General features: G+C 38.8%; 2 protein-coding genes across 2 annotated transcripts; one reads left to right on the top strand and one right to left on the bottom strand.

Annotated features, from left to right (window-relative positions):
- Positions 1-3,436: 3,436 nt before the first annotated feature.
- On the bottom strand, positions 3,437-4,542 carry LOC139190878 (uncharacterized). Its single transcript, XM_070811369.1, has 4 exons — positions 4,413-4,542; positions 4,042-4,248; positions 3,722-3,863; positions 3,437-3,593 (listed from the first exon to the last, which is right to left on the bottom strand). The coding sequence occupies exons 1-4, from the start codon at positions 4,540-4,542 to the stop codon at positions 3,437-3,439; spliced, it is 636 nt and encodes a 211-aa protein (XP_070667470.1).
- A 2,336-nt stretch (positions 4,543-6,878) lies between these two features.
- Positions 6,879-8,313, top strand: LOC139190877 (uncharacterized). Its single transcript, XM_070811368.1, has 3 exons — positions 6,879-7,113; positions 7,342-7,485; positions 7,745-8,313. Exons 1-3 carry the CDS (start codon positions 6,879-6,881, stop codon positions 8,311-8,313), a joined length of 948 nt encoding a protein of 315 aa, XP_070667469.1.
- Positions 8,314-16,544: the final 8,231 nt, after the last annotated feature.

The raw sequence follows: 16,544 nt of genomic DNA, 5'->3' as shown, positions 1-16,544 counted from the left end.
GTTGATGATCTTAAGGAGCTCAATCTAGGCACAAGCAAGAAACCGAAGCCTATCTTCGTAAGTGCACTGCTAAGTGCGAATGAGATCGAGGATTACTACCAACTGCTCTTGGAGTACAAAGACGTCTTTACTTGGACCTACAAAGAAATGCCCGGCCTTAACCCTACCATCGCTGTGCATCGTCTTGCAGTTAAGCCTGGAACACAGCCGATAAAGTAAACTCAAAGACGTTATTGATCCTTAGCTTCATTCGAGAGGTACAATACCTTAAATGGATCTCCAACATCGTCATTTTCCTTAAAAAATCTGGACAAATACATGTTTACGTAGACTTCCGAGACCTCAACGATGCTTGCTCGAATGATGACTTTCCTTTGCCAATCATCGAAATCATAGTGGATGCGACCACTAGCCATGAGGCACTATCATTCAAGGATAGCTCATATGGATACAATCAAATCCGCATGGCTACCGAAGACGAGGAACTAATAGCCTTCCGTACTCCAAAAGGTATTTACTGCTACAAGGTAATGCCATTTGGCTTGAAAAACGTTGGGGCTACATATCAACGTGCAATGCAAAAAATCTTCAATGACATGCTACGCAAAAACGTAGAATGTTACGTAGATGACGTAGTTGTCAAGACCAAGAAAAGATCCGATCACTTGAAGGATTTATGAATGTTGTTCGTCAAACTACGACACTACAACCTCAAAATGAACCCGTTGAAGCGTGCATTTGGCGTCATTTTTGGGAAGTTCCTCGATTTCATTGTCAAGCACCATGGCATTGAAGTGGACCAGTCAAAGATCAAGGCCATTCAAAGCGTGCTTGAGCCAAGGAACTTGCATGAGCTGAAAAGTCTACAAAGATGGCTTGCCTTCATCAAACGCTTCATCTCTAACCTTTATGGATGTTATCAACCCTTCAATCGACTGAAAAGGTAATAAACTTCGGATAGGATCTATCTTCATTCCGCTACAAAATTGCAAGCAAATATACATGAGATTAGAATAGATGTGTAGAAATGTAAGAAATTTATGCAAAAGCATTCTAGCAAAGAATAGGAACACAAATAATCTTTTCAGAACACTATAAATACATATGATCTTAACAGAAGACTGCAAATTAACTTGTTTTATCTAAACCATAGTCTTCTTCCTGTCATTATGTTTACTGACTCATACCGTGTACAAAAACAAATCGCTTAAAATATGACTTGAAAAAAAATCACACGCCCACTTAAACACATAAAGCATCAAACTTTACTCAATCTGAAAATCCAAATAAGAAAATAAAACCAAATTTCAACATAAAATATATATAAAGGTGAGGTGAGGTGATCCTTTACCAGACACCCCCTTTTTGTGCCTTCAAAGGCAAGTGCTCAACTTCAACTGCTGATTCCTCCAACTTCGCATACGCTTGCTTATTTTTAATTTACCATTGAAAGAAAAGATTTGAGTTAAGCAGATGCCATTGTCTTCTTCCACTTCCTTAAAACAACCATAAACCCATGTCGATGTGGATTTGGGAAAAAAGAAATTTCAAAATCTAATCAGAGCAGTTCCACCAGGGAACTGATACGCCAGCACCCAGCCAAAATAATGGCCAGGCACCCAGGCTTTCCACTCCAGCCCAACAGATAGGCTGGCACCCAACACAAGCTAGTCTTTAGGCCAGCCCAAAATCGATAGATGCATGGATCAACCTATATGATGCCATGCTGACGCCAACGTGGCGTTGGACGGAAGTTCAATTTTATTTTGCGCCAGGCGCGTGGCAAGCAAGCCCGACTGGGCGCGAGTAGCCGACAAGGAATTAGACAGGGTCTCGCATGCGCAGGCGCACTCAACCATCAGATGGGGAGGCTATATGGCCCGGCCTGGGCCGTTGGATTACCAACGGTCAAAAAAATTTGAATTTGAATTTTGATCTGGACCGTCCGATCACAGATTAACGGTCCACGTTTTTCCCCCAAAAATTAAAAAAAAAACATAACGGTTGGAATTATGACCGTTGGCCACGTGGCACCTTATAGGTTGTTGGATTTGAATATTTTTCAAATCCAACGGTCCAAATTAATTAACTAAATTAAAAATTATTAAAAATTATGAAGAAAAAAAATTTCTATAAATACCTAACCCTCATCTTCCACCTTACACCACATTTCAATATTTTCTACACATTCTACACTTTCTACATTTCAATATTTTCTACACTTTTAGAGAAAAAAATTACTTCGTGGAAGCTCATTGAAGATGTTATGCTATGTGAATGTTGGGTTCACACTACTCATGACCCGATTACAGGTAATGAGATAGATAAGCGAGAAATGTGGAGTAAAATTACGAAAGCGTTTTGCGATGTACATGGAAAACATGCCAGAAGTAGTCAAGGTCTTCAAGGTTGTTGGAAAAAACTCAACGCATCCTTTACTTGTTGGAAAAACGTCATCTCTCATGCTTCCAGTAATATGCATAGTGGGACAAGTTTAGCGGATTAGGTGACAATATTTTTATTTAGTTATATGCATTCCACCCGCATCAATATTTCAATTTATTTATTTGTGTTACACCCGCATTTTTTAATGCTGTCTTATCCCACATTTATAGACCCTACAAGCACAAGCATTCTACAATGCAAAGAACCAGAACAAATCATTCAGCAGATGGGAATGTTGGCAAATTGTCAAAGATTGCCCCAAATACAAAATTGTGGCAACTGGTCCAGAAGTTGTCATGCACGGCATGGGTCTACACAGTTCGCCAGAAGCAGACACAGCCGAACAAAAAGGCGACACATTTGAAGACACGGAAAAGACGGTTGAAGAAGTGTCGGATACCCAACCGACTCGTCAGTCCCTCAGGCCTCAAGGTAAAAAGGCATTAAAGAAAAAAAGTAGTTCTTCCCAAAATGACTACACTAAATATATGGACAAACTTGCTCGCCAAGGTGAACTGAGCATGGCGTGGGAAACGGCTAGAAATGAGGAAAAAGCTGCTGCTATGGCAGCAATATTAGCAACTACTGAGAGACGTGATACGGCGGCTGAGAGACAAAGAGAAATAGTTAATTGAGAGAACGAGATGATTAGAGAAGCACTTAATCGAGAAAATGAGATGTTTAGAGAATAAAGGATGGCTTAAGCAGATCGTGACACTATGAACAAGCCTTTAGTAAGACTGTCTCCGAATTCAAAATATTTTTAGACATTGGAAAAAAGAGACATCGTGCAAATGAGGCGTGCAAGAGATGCGGAAACAAGTTGAGGGGGTTCTAGCTACACAAATCCTAGCAACGAAGATCCTAGCACCACATATCCTAACTCCAGAGACTTTGTATAATTTCGTATTTATATGTAGTACTTTATTTAATTTCTTATGTAATTTCGTCTTTATTTTTAGTACTTTATGTAATTTCTTATTTATTTTTATTAATAGATACATGCTCTTGAGTTGTTCATTGGATCCGGCTCGTGTTCATCGATGACATCATAATCATACTCATCTTCCACAACAATGTTGTGGAGAATAATACACGTCATCATGATGGATCGAAGAGCCTCGACATTAAACATTCTAGTAGCAACCCTGACAATCGCCCAACGAGCTTACAGGATACCAAAACAAAGCTCGACATCCTTCCTACACCCCTCTTTACAAAGTGTTTTTCTTTTTCACTCTGTGAATGTGGCACTGTTTTGACAAATGTTGACCACCTTGGGTAAATGCCATCTGCAAGGTAGTATAGTCCCTTGCATTTATGACCATTAACCCAATATGTGCATCTTGGTGATTTTCCTTGCAGCAGTTCGTCGAACAGTGGAGATTGGGCAAAGATATTTAGGTCATTTTGAGCTCCTGGAACACCAAAAAAAGCATGCCAAATCCATGTATCAAATGAAGCCACCGCTTCCAAAATGATACTTTTGGCTCACTTTCTGTCGCCATAAGCTCATTGCCACTCACTTACAGTTTTTTCAAGTCCAGTGCATGTAGTCGACGCTTCCAATCATGTCAAGGAAGCCTCGTATCTCACCATTCCTTAGAAGCCTTCGCATGTCCTTTGGTGTGGGTTTTCGGAGGTACTCATTGGTGTAGAGGGCTTCAATTGCAGAGCAAAACCATATCAATGACTCTAGAACAGTTGTTTTTCCCATCCTCACGATCTCATCCACTTGATCTGCATATGCTCCAGATGCAAGCATTCGCAAGGCAACCATAATTTTTTGCTCAGGAAAAAGACCTAGAACATGAAAAATGTCATCTTTTTGCACAAACTATGGATCATGGTTGCAAATAGCACTCATGATTTTGTCAAACAAACTTCGTTGCATTCTAAAATGACGTCTAAAACATGATCAAGGAATACGCTGTTAGGAATAAAATAATCTTCCAAGAGATCTTTACCTCGTATTTCCCTTTTTCTATCGAAGTTTGTGGCACTTCTGGGTTTGGCTATCTGACCCACAACTTCCATGACATGGAGGGAATATGAGGCCCTCTGCCTTCTATGGTCATCATCCCCATCCTCCTCCATTGTGAAAGCCTCATCTCCACCTTCCTCGAGATTGACCAATTATTCCTGTTGTGCCAACAACCCTTTCTGTTACTCCTCAAACTGTTTATACACTCTCCTTGAAGAAGACATTATAAGAACTCAAGATTTGAAAACGATAAAGAAGGATTCGGAGCTAAAAAGAAGGATTGAGTTTGGTGTGAGGATGGATGTAGGGATGTAGGGTTTATATGGACAAAAAAGAAAAGATGAGGTTCTGGACAATGCCACATGGCACTATGTGATTGTTTGAAAATCTTATCAAAATCTTGCTAAATTATTGTAAACAGGAAGTGACACGTGACACATCGGGATTGGTTGAAAATCTTATTGGAAATCTATCCACAAAATAGTACGTTCGAATAATGACACGTGTCGTGACAAGATTGGTTGAAAATCTTATCGTAATCTTGGCTAAATTATTGTAAACAAATAATGACATGTGGCGTGTCGGGATTGGTTGAAAATCTTAGCGGAAATCTATTCACAAAATAGTACGTTCGGATAATGACGCGTGGCATGACGAGATTGGTTAAAAATCCTATCCGAAATTAAAACTATTTTATTTATTTATTCTTTTAAAAAAATTAAATATTTTAAATGGGCTGGGTGCCAACGTATTTTTTTAGAGGTGGAGATGCATTTGGCCTATTATTGTTCATTGGGGTCTATCAATGTTCACTTAGTAGATTAAATGGGCTGGATGCTAGCGTATTTTTTTAGAGGTGAAATTGCTCTCATCAAAATTAGGACAAAACAACTAAAATTAAAAATAAAAATAAAAAAATCGAACCCTGGGAAGAGAATATTTTCTGAAATTCAAAAAAACCCAAATGAAAAGGTGAAAAGATTTGTCAAGGAAGATTCAGAGTTCCATACCTCGAATACTTGATAGTGAAGTCACGAGGGATAGGTGTGAGGGTTTAGATTAGGTGTGAGAGGTGCGAAATTGAATTTGTTGGTTTGAAGGTTTGAAGGTTTTTTTTGGGGGGGGGGGGGTGATCGCTGTGAGCTAGAGAAAAAGGCAGCGAGAGTTATCGGGCAGTGAAAAGGTAAACCAAATAGAGAGGAGACGACACGCACAGTGGGGGGGGGGTTGCGATCGCTGTGAACTAGAGAAAAAGGGAGACGACACGCACAGTAGATGACAACGCATTATCGTATAAAAGCAGCACGTATGTTCTGCCTTTTTGGTCATTTCACTGTGCAAGAAAGAAAAAGACAAAACAATTTAAACAGAAAAACGGGGGCAATGCCGTCATTATACTGTTCTTATGAACAATGTTAGGGCTTTATTATATATAACATATATATATATATATATTTTTTTTTGACAAAAAAAATAGAGATATGTATATATATATATATATATATTTATATGTTTTTCTATAAAATAAATAAATGTTTTGAATTAATTAATTAATCTTGATGCCTTCGTGAATAAGTATGTCTTTGCTTTCCATCAGTCTTTCATTGTTCACACGAAAGCAAAAAGAAATTGCAGTTTGCAGTCGTTTGTTTATAAATCATTCGCTATGTAAAGTTGCTTTGATTTTACTTTGTACTGGGAGCCAAAACCCAGCAGTCCAAAAAATAATGAAAGATTCTTGATAATGAAGGTCAACTTTTGCTCATGGGTATTTATAATTTAACGTGATTGATGCTTTGGTTTGTTAAATTTTTAGGCTGCAGACGAGTTTATCAGAGCAATTCCACCCCTAAAAAAATGCGTTAGCACCCAACCTATTTAATTCATTCAGTGAACAATGATAGACCCCAATGAACAGTAATAGGCCAAATGCATCTCCATCCCTAAAAAAATGCGCTGGCACAAACGATCTCCACCCCAACAAAATGCGCTGGCACCCAGCCCATTTAAAATATTTTAATTTTTTTTAAAAGAATAAATAAATAAAATAGTTTTAATTTCGGATAAGATTTTTAACCAATCTCATCACGGCACGTGTCATTATCCGAACGTACTATTTTGTGAATAGATTTCCACTAAGATTTTCAACCAATCCCGACACGCCATGTGTCGCTATCTGTTTACAATAATTTAGCCAAGATTACGATAAGATTTTCAACCAATCTTATCACGCCACGTGTCATTATCCGAACGTACTATTTTGTGGATAGATTTCCGATAAGATTTTCAACCAATCACGTAGTGCCATATGGCATTGTCCAGAACCTCATCCTTTCTTTTTTTTTGTCCATATAAACCCTACATCCCTACATCCATCCTCACACCAAACTCAATCCTTATTTTTAGCTCAGAATCCTTCTTCATCGTTTTCAAATCTTAAGTTCTTACAATGTCTTCTTCAAGGAGAGTGTATAAACAGCTTAAGGAGCAACAGAAAAGGTTGTTGGCACAACAGGAAGAACTGGTCAATCTCAAGGAAGGTGGAGATGAGGCTTTCGCAATGGAGGAGGATGAGGATGATAACCATAGAAGGCAGAGGGCCTCCCGCCGTGTCATGGAAGCTGTGGGTCAGATAGTCAAACCTAGACGTACCGCAAACTTCGATAGAAAAAGGGAAATACGAGGTAAAGATCTCTTGGAAGATTATTTTATTCCTAATAGCGTATTCCCTTATCATGTTTTTAGACGTCGTTTTAGAATGCAAAGAAGTTTGTTCGACAAAATCATGAGTGCTATTTGCAAGCATGATCCATACTTTGTGCAAAAAGAGGATGCTTTTCATGTTCTAGGTCTTTTTCCTGAGCAAAAAATTACGGCTGCCTTGTGAATGCTTGCATATGGAGCATCTACAGATCAAGTGGATGAGATCACGAGGATGGGAAAAACAACTGTTATGGAGTCCCTGATGCGGTTTTGCTCTGCAATTGAAGCCTTCTACACTAATGAGTACCTCCGGAAACCCATGCCAAAGGACATGCGAAGGCTTCTGAGGAAGGGTGAGATGCGAGGCTTCCCTGACATGATTAGAAGCATCGACTGCATGCACTGGACTTGGAAAAACTGTCCAAGTGCATGGCAAGGAGCTTATGGCGACAGAAAATAAGCCAAAAGTATCATTTTAGAAGCGGTGGCTTCATTTGATACATGGATTTGACATGCTTTTTTTGGTGTTCCAGGAGCTCAGAATGACCTAAATGTCCTTACCTAATCTCCAGTGTTCGATGAATGACCTAAATGTCCTTACCTAATCTCCAGTGTTCGATGAACTTCTGCAAGGAAAATCGCCGAGATGCACATATTGGGTTAATGGTCATAAATACGAGGGACCATACTACCTTGCAAATGGCATTTACCCAAGGTGGTCAACGTTTGTCAAAACAATGTCACATCCACAGAGTGAAAAAGAAAAACACTTCGAAAAATGTCAAGAGGGGTGTAGGAAGGATGTCGAGCGTTGTTTTGATATCATGCAAGCTCGTTGGGTGATTGTCAAGGTTGTTGCTAGAATGTTTGATGTTGAGACTCTTCGATCCATCATGATGACGTGTATTATTCTTCACAACATGATTGTGGAAGATGAGTATGATTATGATGCTGTCGATGACTACGAGCCGGATCCGATGAACAACTCAAGAACATGTATCTACTGTGCTCATGATCAGACCAAAGATCCCGTGCAACACGAGCCATTGGAACGGGATGGACGTTACAATGAATTGATCGTTCAATGGTACACTTCAGTGCAAGAGCCATATTGGCACATAACCTGCCATAATGACTTGATTGAGCACCAGTGGGGATTGCAAGAAGGTGAAGATAATTAAACTGAGCTTGTGGTTGAAGAATAAAGTGTTTTTTTTAAGTTTATGTAATTTTATTTAGTGTGTTTTTTTTTTAATTTATTTGGTGAGGTTATGTAAATTTAATTGGTGTTTTTTATTTTTAAGTTTATTTGGTGAGTTTAAGTAATCTTATTTAGTGTGTTTTTTTTTTAAGTTTATATGGTGAGGTTATGCAATTTTATTTGGTGAGTTTATGTAATCTTATTTGATGTGTTTAAATAAAGTACAAAAAATAAATTTGAAATTGCATAAAGTTCTAAAAATAAATAAGAAATTACATAAAGTGTTGTAGGTCTATTTGATTGAACAATCTAGGGTTTAGAGAGAGAGAGGGGGCCGACTATGGTTAGAGAGAAAAGAGATTGATTTAATTGTGAGGTGTGTTTGATTCACCCCATTGTGTCTTTATTTATAGTAGTAGGATAGGTAAAAACCTTTCCCTTTAGGATTACAACATTTAATAGGTAATCTACTCCTAATAGGAATATAAGATACATTCCCATATCTATTAGGATTTACACAATCACATTCCTATTCTAAATATGATTGCAACACTCCCCCTTGAGTGTGTAAGTACTCAACAAACCATCGCATCAGATCTTTAGCAGATAAGGTAGAATAGTTGATGAAGTCATCGGCATAACGGGTGATCGCGAGTCTCAAATTTATTTGAAGTATGCATTTTTAGTACAACTTACAAAACCTCGCTATGGTAAAACCCAAGGCATGGGAAAAACCCATAGACTAAGGATAAAAGTGAGAAGTATGCATAATGTCTTAAACAAACGTCAAACTAGACGAAGGTAGTGAACTCAACGGAGTATGATCATCCTAAGATGGGTGCCTCATTAAAACCTCGTTAGGTAGCAAAAACCTAGTGGGAAAATGCTCCTAATCGTAGGAAAAAGAGTATATTAAGATCATGTGAGTATGCTTCTAGATACTTCCCCTGAGTTAGACATAACTTCTAAAAAAAAGAACTACAAACGATTCAACTCAGATAATTTACGCATACAGATTCCTTGGACGAGCTTCTGAAAAGTAGACTTGGGCAATAACTTGGTGAAGAGATCAGCCAGGTTGTCCTGGGAACATATTTGCTTGACTTTAATGTTCGGATGCTGCTGCTGCTGGTGTGAGTAAAAGAACTTTGGCGCTATGTGCTTGATGTTGTCTTCCTTGATGTATCCCTTCTTCAACTACTCGATACATGCTGCATTATCTTCAAAGATCGTCATAGGAAAGTCAACGACTGATGTAAGACCTCTAGTGCTTCGAATATGTCCCATAACTTCTCTCAGCCAAAAGCACTCACGTGATGCTTCATGTAGGGCGAGAATCTCAGCATGGTTAGACGAAGTCACAACTAGCGTTTGCTTGGTAGACCTCCAAGATATAGCGGTGTCTCCAACGGTAAAGACATAACCCATTTGAGAACGTGCTCTATGTGGGTCAAACAGATATCCAGCATCTGCGTAACCAACAAGGTGAGCATCAATCCGAGTACCATAGGGGGCAACAACACTTGGAGATTCGCAGGTATAGAACAAGCCCAAATCCGTTGTACCTTTGAGGTAGCGAAAAGCGTCTTTAACACCATTCCAGTGTCTGCAAGTGGGCGCATTGTTGTATCTTGCCAATAGATTCACAGCGAAGGAGATGTCGGGTTTAGTGCATTGAGCCAAGTATAATAAAGCCCCAATTGCACTTAAGTAAGGAACTTCGGGTTCCAAAATCTCTTCCTTATCCTCCTTTGGACGGAAAGGATCTCGTTTAGCATCTAGAGTCCGAACGACCATGGGTGTACTCAAAGGCTTGACTTTATCCTCACTAAAACGATGCAACACCTTTTGGGTATAGTTCGATTGATGTACTAAGATTCCATCCGAGCAATGCTCGATCACCAGGCCGAGACAGTATCGAATTTTCCCAAGATCATTCATCTGAAATTCTGATTTCAAGTGTGCAGCAATTTCCTCAAGCTCTGTGGGAGTCCCAATGAGGTTTATGTCATCGACATAAACTGCAACGATTGCAAATCCAAAATGTGACTTCTTTATGAACACGCATGGGCATAATTCGTTGTTCACATTGATATGAGCATATTTATGCAACTTAGTTAGCTTGTTTTCTTGCATTTTCATAGTTAGTTTCTGTTTATTATAGTGATATAAGCCATTTTCGTGTGTTTGTAGGTCTAAATGACAAAGTTGGCAAGAAAGTGCGTTTTGGAGCATTTTAGAGCAGTTTTGGGCTGGAATGGATAGCTTACATATGGAGCACAAGGTGATAGGAGCATATTTATGCGACTTAGTTGGCTTGTTCTTGTGCATTTATGTCGTGTTTCCTTAGTTATTTTAATGTTTAAAGTCATTTTCGTGTGTTTTCAGATTTTAAGGACAAAGTAGGCAAAAAGATGCATTTTGGAGCATTTTGGAGCAAAATGGAGCTTGGAATGCATGTCACATATTTGGAACCAAGGTTTGGACGAAATTGAAGACTTAAAGAGGCTAAGAATATGAAGAATTAATGTACAAATGATCAAGAACTCAGCCACAAAAGGACACACATCCTTGCCATGCAATCCACATAGCATTCCCTTTGGATTCCCATGCATGCTTAATCATCCTTGTCCCCTAAAATATTTCTGATTTCATGCCTCAATACACTCAATTATCACACTCAATTGCTGCATACCTCTTGTTCCCTTCACCCATCAGATTTCACAACCATTCCATGCACCAATTGATGCACCATAATCCACATTTGGGATCCAATGCCTTGTGCAACACATGTTGCTGCACCTTTAACTAATTTCTGAAACATTTCACCTCCCCTTTTCATTTCCATGCAATGAACACAATCATTCATGCTCCCTAGCTGAAATACCACTCCATTTTACCCTCCATACTTTGCATCATTGCTCCATTTTCATCCTTGGACCATTGCACACCACAAATTCACCCTCCTTGCTGTGCATTTCCCCACTGCCTAATCTGATTCTCTAGGTTTTTTGGGGCCTATATATACATGTTTACAACCCTTGGCAAAGGGTTGAACCTCCCATATTCATCATTCATGCAGAAAATTCGTCCATACTCACCCTAGGCAGCAAAACACCCTAAAAACATCATTCTAGTGCCTAGAAAACATAACAGCCACTCCACCTTATTCCACCATCTTTGCCGAGTTCTCTACCACCCTCCAACCATCAAACACTCCTCCACACTCACCCTAAACCTTTCCATACCATTCCCCATCCATTCTACACCATAAAACTACCCAAAACTTGTCCATAACCCAATCTGCCGCAAGCAAGGGAAATGAGGAATCTTGGATGCACTTGCTGCCAAGTTGGAGCATTCTAGGTGTTTTCTTTCTTTGTATTTTAATGTTTAATTCATGTAATCTTTGTTTTGCTTTAAGTATGATTGGCTAATTTCGTTTTTGGATAAGGGTGTATTCAAAACCATGATTATATATGTGAAATGAGTTGATTACTTCCAGTTATTGTTACATAAGTCGTGAATACAATTTGCTTAACCATTTGATTTAGAACTTATTCTTGTATGTTGATTGAGAGTGCACACTTAATTTGCATGCTTGAATTTGATGCTAGGATATAAATTTGTTTCACCTAATCGTTATGAATTTATATTCGTAAGTAGTGAAGGTCGCTAGTCACGATCGTGTTAAGTAGATTCCTGGCAAGAGTATCATGCTTTTCATAGTTGCGAATGCCTTGTCGATGCTTATGATTTCCAAAGAACGTAATGATTCTAACTTGTGTCTTTATCATGCTGTTCATATAAAGAACTTGTTAGGAATAATTTGTTCGCGATGCATATTCATCCAATTCAATGATCCTAGGGAAATCTGAAGGTTAATTTAAGCGGACCTAATTAACTTGGAGTGTTGAGGTTCATAACTTATTGAATTGATAACTGGAAATTGATTTACGTTGCATATATTTCATGTGTGGAGAAGAACCCCTTAGCCATTCCATCATCCATTGATTCTACATAACTTTGTATTACAATCTGTTTTTCTTACAATCTGCCATTTAAGTTTATTTTCGTCCAAATCAAGTCCCCAATTATTTTGAATTCCTAGATTAATTGGAAAGTGTGTTGGTTTATGTTTTTAAGTGTTTTGGTACAAGTTAAAACCCAAATTCGTCCAATTTGATGCTTGGTGTTTAAAACTGCCCAGAAAGTGGTTTTTAGGCAGTTTTGAGTGTTTGGTTGCTGTTTTGATTCTTTTGGTTCGTTTTAGTGTTTTAGAGTTTAGTTTTGCATTCTTTGAGTCTAGTTTAGTGTTTTAAACTTTGTTTTTACGTTTTCAAGTCAGTTTAGAGTGTTTTAGCAATCCCTCCTAATCCCCGGTTTAAGAACGATCCCTACTTATCCATACTACAATTGTCAACAAGAGGGTTAATTTGTGTGTTAACTTATTTTTCACATCACAAGGCATGGACGAATTTGAAGTTCAAGAGAGGCTAGGAATGTGCTAAAGAGTTGAAGAAATTAATTCAAGACATTGAAGATAAGGAATCAGCTCAAAAGAATGAGACATTATCCAAACTGCCTTATCTTATCCAAAACCTTATCCAACCTTATCTTATCCAAACTAACCTTATCTTATCTTATCCTATCCTAATCTTATCATACCTTAATTCCAGCTGCAAAGGGGGATCAATTACACATTAAATCACCTAAATACCCCTTTCTAGAAGCTTTATCACCTGCCCTAGATTGGTGCCGCACCTTATATTGCTTTTCTTCTAGAAATCTACCATATATTCCATTCTAGAAGCTTTGGCCAAATTTCCTAGTCCTTTTTCTCTAGGATTGTGTAATCCTTTTCCTCCATTACTTTGTGCCAAACCCTAGTCCTTTTCCTTCAAGAATTGTGTCAAAATTTATCCTTTTCATCTCAGGATTTGTGTCGAGTTCCCTAGGCCTATATATACATATTTTATGTGGCACAATTCAACACACCACCCCTATATATTTCTACACCACCATACACCACATACAAGAGAGCAATTGAGAGAGTTTCAGAGAGTTTCAAAGGTGTGCCGCAGCAAGGGGAAGGAAGGAAGGGAGAAGCCTTTGTGCCGTGCATGTGCCCAAGCTTTTGGGAGTGCTAGAGCGTCTCTAGGTTGTCTTCTATCCTTGTTTTAGTTTTACAATTATGTTGATTTCGTTGTTAATTTTTGCAAACATGTAGAACTAATTTCGTTTTAGTTAGAGGTGAATCTGAAGCCATGATTATATGTTTTATATGAATTGATTACATCCAGTTATTGTTTCTTGAGTCTTGAATGCGATTTACTTATCTGAGTTATCAAAACTTGTTTATGTATGTTGATTGAGGATGCATACTTAATTTACATGCATGAATTTGATGCCAGAGTATAAGGGAGTTTCACCTAATCGTTATGAACTTATATTCACAAGTAGTGGGTGTCATTAGTCATGATTGTGTTAAGTAAATTCTAGGCAGGAGTATCATGCTTTTCATAGTTACGAATGCTTCATCAATGCTTATGGTTTTCAAAGAACTTAATGACCTTTGATATGTCTTTCTATCATGTTTTTCATAGTTAGGGAACTTGATAAGGATAATTTGGTTGCGATGCGTATTCCATCCAATTCAATGAATTAAGGAAAATCTGATGGTTAATTTGTGCTATCACGGTTAACTTGGGGTGTTGTCATTCATAGTCTAAAGGAATAATAATTGGAAATTGGTTTGTATGCATATGTCATGTGTGGAGAAGGACCCTCTAACTAGCCTTTCACCCTTTTCAATTCACCTTAAATTCGTTTTCATTGTTTGTTTCTGCAAAGTTTCTTGTTTTAAGTTTTAAATTCGTCAAAAACAACCCCCCATTCATTAAGTCTTATTAGTTGAGTCATAATCTGTTTTCTTTTAATCTTTTGAGTCAAGTTAAGTTTATTTTCGTCAAAATCACTTGTTAGGTCTAGAATTGAGTCTTTTTTTATTGTTTGTTGTTGTTTTGAGTCATTTAAGTCAGTTTGAAGTTTATAGAGTCTAGTTTAGTGTTTTTTAGTCTTATTTGTGTTGATTAGCATCCCTAGTTAATCCTCGGTTATAACGATCCCTACTTGCTTAATACTACAATTATGTGTTTAATAGGGTTTAATTTGTGTGTCAGTAAAATTTCACATCACACATAACCCTGACTTGTCAAATATTCACTTAGATTGTTATACCATATCCGCCCGGATTGTTTCAATCCGTAGAGTGACCTCCTCAACCTACTTGAAAGAGTGTTTTGTGGTCTAGAACTATTTGAACCAGTCAATGGAAGTCTTTCTAGATCTTTCATGTATATTTCCATATCTAGATCCCCATAGAGATACGCGGTTACCAAGTCCATAAGCTGCATATTCAGTTTTTCAGAAACTACCAAACTGATTAGGTAGCGGGACGTTATTACGTCCATTACTAGGGAATACGTCTCCTCGTAATCAATCCCAGGGCGCTGAGAGAAGCCTTACGCTATGAGGCTTGCTTTGTATCGCACTATTTCATTATTCTCATTACGCTTCCTCACAAAAATCCACTTGTAGCCAATGAGCTTCACACGTGGTGGTGTAGGAATGATAGGTCCAAACACTTTACGTTTCGCGAACGAATCAAGTTCGACCTGGATTGCTTGTTTCCAGTTTGACCAATCGGTTTTACAACGTCATTCATCGACGGAACGTGGTTCAATGTCATTGCTAAGCATGATGTCAGTAGCTATTGAGTATGCGAATATATTGTCGACGATCATCTCATTCCTATTCCAAACCTCATCCAATACTGCGTAGTGGATCGAAATCTCATAATTCTCAGGAGGCCAACATGTTTCATCTAAAGCATCACCGTAATCTAGAATAACCTCATGCATTGGAACAGATGAGTGAGCGATGATCGGATTCAAACTAAGGTCACTAGTTGGTGCCATTTTCCTCTTCCGGGGTTGTGAATCCTTTGAACCAAAGGATCTACCACACTTCAGGGTCAGAGCAAATGATTGGCTAGTCGCCAATGTACCTTGCCGCGTAGAGGGTGCGGCCACCCCACCTTCGGAGATGGTCCGACCTTCCCAGGCGGGTTGTTAACGTAGATGAGGTACATATATCCTTGCAGGTGTGTTTGCAGTGGGTATATGTGATTTTGTCACCTTTGCTAGATCATTAAAAGCATCCAGCATGTTTTGAGCAATGCTCTGAAGATCTATAATTCGTCGCACCTCAGTTTCAGACTAGGCAGTGCGGGGATCTAAATAAGACATAGTGGGAGCATACCACAACAATTCATGGTGTTCTACGGGAACGTTAGCATGCTTATCTCCCCCTAACGACGGGAAGACTGTCTCATCAAAGTGACAATCCGTAAAACGTGTGGTAAAGAGATCTCATGTCAAGGGTTCTAAGTATCAAACAATTGATGGCAAATCATAACCGACATAGATTCCCATTTTTCTCTGATGACCCATTTTGGTACGTAGTGGCGGCGCTATTGGCACATAAATGGCGCACCCAAGCACCCTTAAATGCGAGACGTCAGGCTCGTATCCAATGACCAACTATAATGGTGAATGTGGTTGAGTAGCGGTAAGCCTTAGGCGGACCAACATAGATGCGTGCAATATTACATAGCCCAGGCAGATACTGGCAATTTGGTTCTCATAACCAAAGTCCGAGCTATCAATTGAAGGCGCTTTATGAAAGCTTCTGCCAGGCCGTTTTGGGTGCGAACATGGGGCACATAATGTTCCACATTAATCCCTACTAACATGCAATAATCGTCAAAAGTCTGTGACGTAAACTCTCCAGCGTTATCCGGTCGAATCAACTTAATCAGATAATTAAGGTGGTGAGCCCTTAGCTTAATTATTTGAGCTAGGAGTTTAGTAAACTCGGCGTTGCGTGTGGACAACAAGCAAACATGTGACCATCTTGTCGATGCATCAACCAACACCATAAAGTATTGAAATGGTCCGTAGGTTGGTTGGATAGGTCTATAAATGTCCCATTGAATCCTCTAAAGAAACTTAGGGGGGTCGTGAATAATCTTTGTATATGAAGGTTGAGTATTCAACTTCCTTAAAGAACACGCTTTGCATGGCGGGAGTCCAACATAGGGATGTAACCTATGCCCGTATGAAGATTTAAGGATACGGCTCATCATAT

The sequence above is a fragment of the Malus domestica genome, chromosome 13 (assembly GCF_042453785.1).
Source record: "Malus domestica chromosome 13, GDT2T_hap1".
Taxonomy (NCBI): Eukaryota; Viridiplantae; Streptophyta; class Magnoliopsida; order Rosales; family Rosaceae; genus Malus; species Malus domestica.
Note: the sequence above shows the minus strand (reverse complement) of the source record. Positions and strands in the feature narration are given on the sequence as shown.

Excerpts from the sequence above, each read along its gene's own strand:
- LOC139190878 (XM_070811369.1), bottom strand. The coding sequence starts at position 4,542 with ATGGAGGAGGATGGGGATGATGACCATAGAAGGCAGAGGGCCTCATAT. Across the intron at positions 3,864-4,041 it reads GCGAAGGCTTCTAAGGAATG|GAGCTCAAAATGACCTAAAT; the intron begins GTGAGATACGAG and ends TTGGTGTTCCAG. Across the intron at positions 3,594-3,721 it reads GCAGATGGCATTTACCCAAG|GGTTGCTACTAGAATGTTTA; the intron begins GTGGTCAACATT and ends GGCGATTGTCAG.
- LOC139190877 (XM_070811368.1), top strand. The coding sequence starts at position 6,879 with ATGTCTTCTTCAAGGAGAGTGTATAAACAGCTTAAGGAGCAACAGAAA. Across the intron at positions 7,114-7,341 it reads TAGAAAAAGGGAAATACGAG|ATCAAGTGGATGAGATCACG; the intron begins GTAAAGATCTCT and ends GAGCATCTACAG. Across the intron at positions 7,486-7,744 it reads GCGAAGGCTTCTGAGGAAGG|TGTTCGATGAACTTCTGCAA; the intron begins GTGAGATGCGAG and ends CCTAATCTCCAG.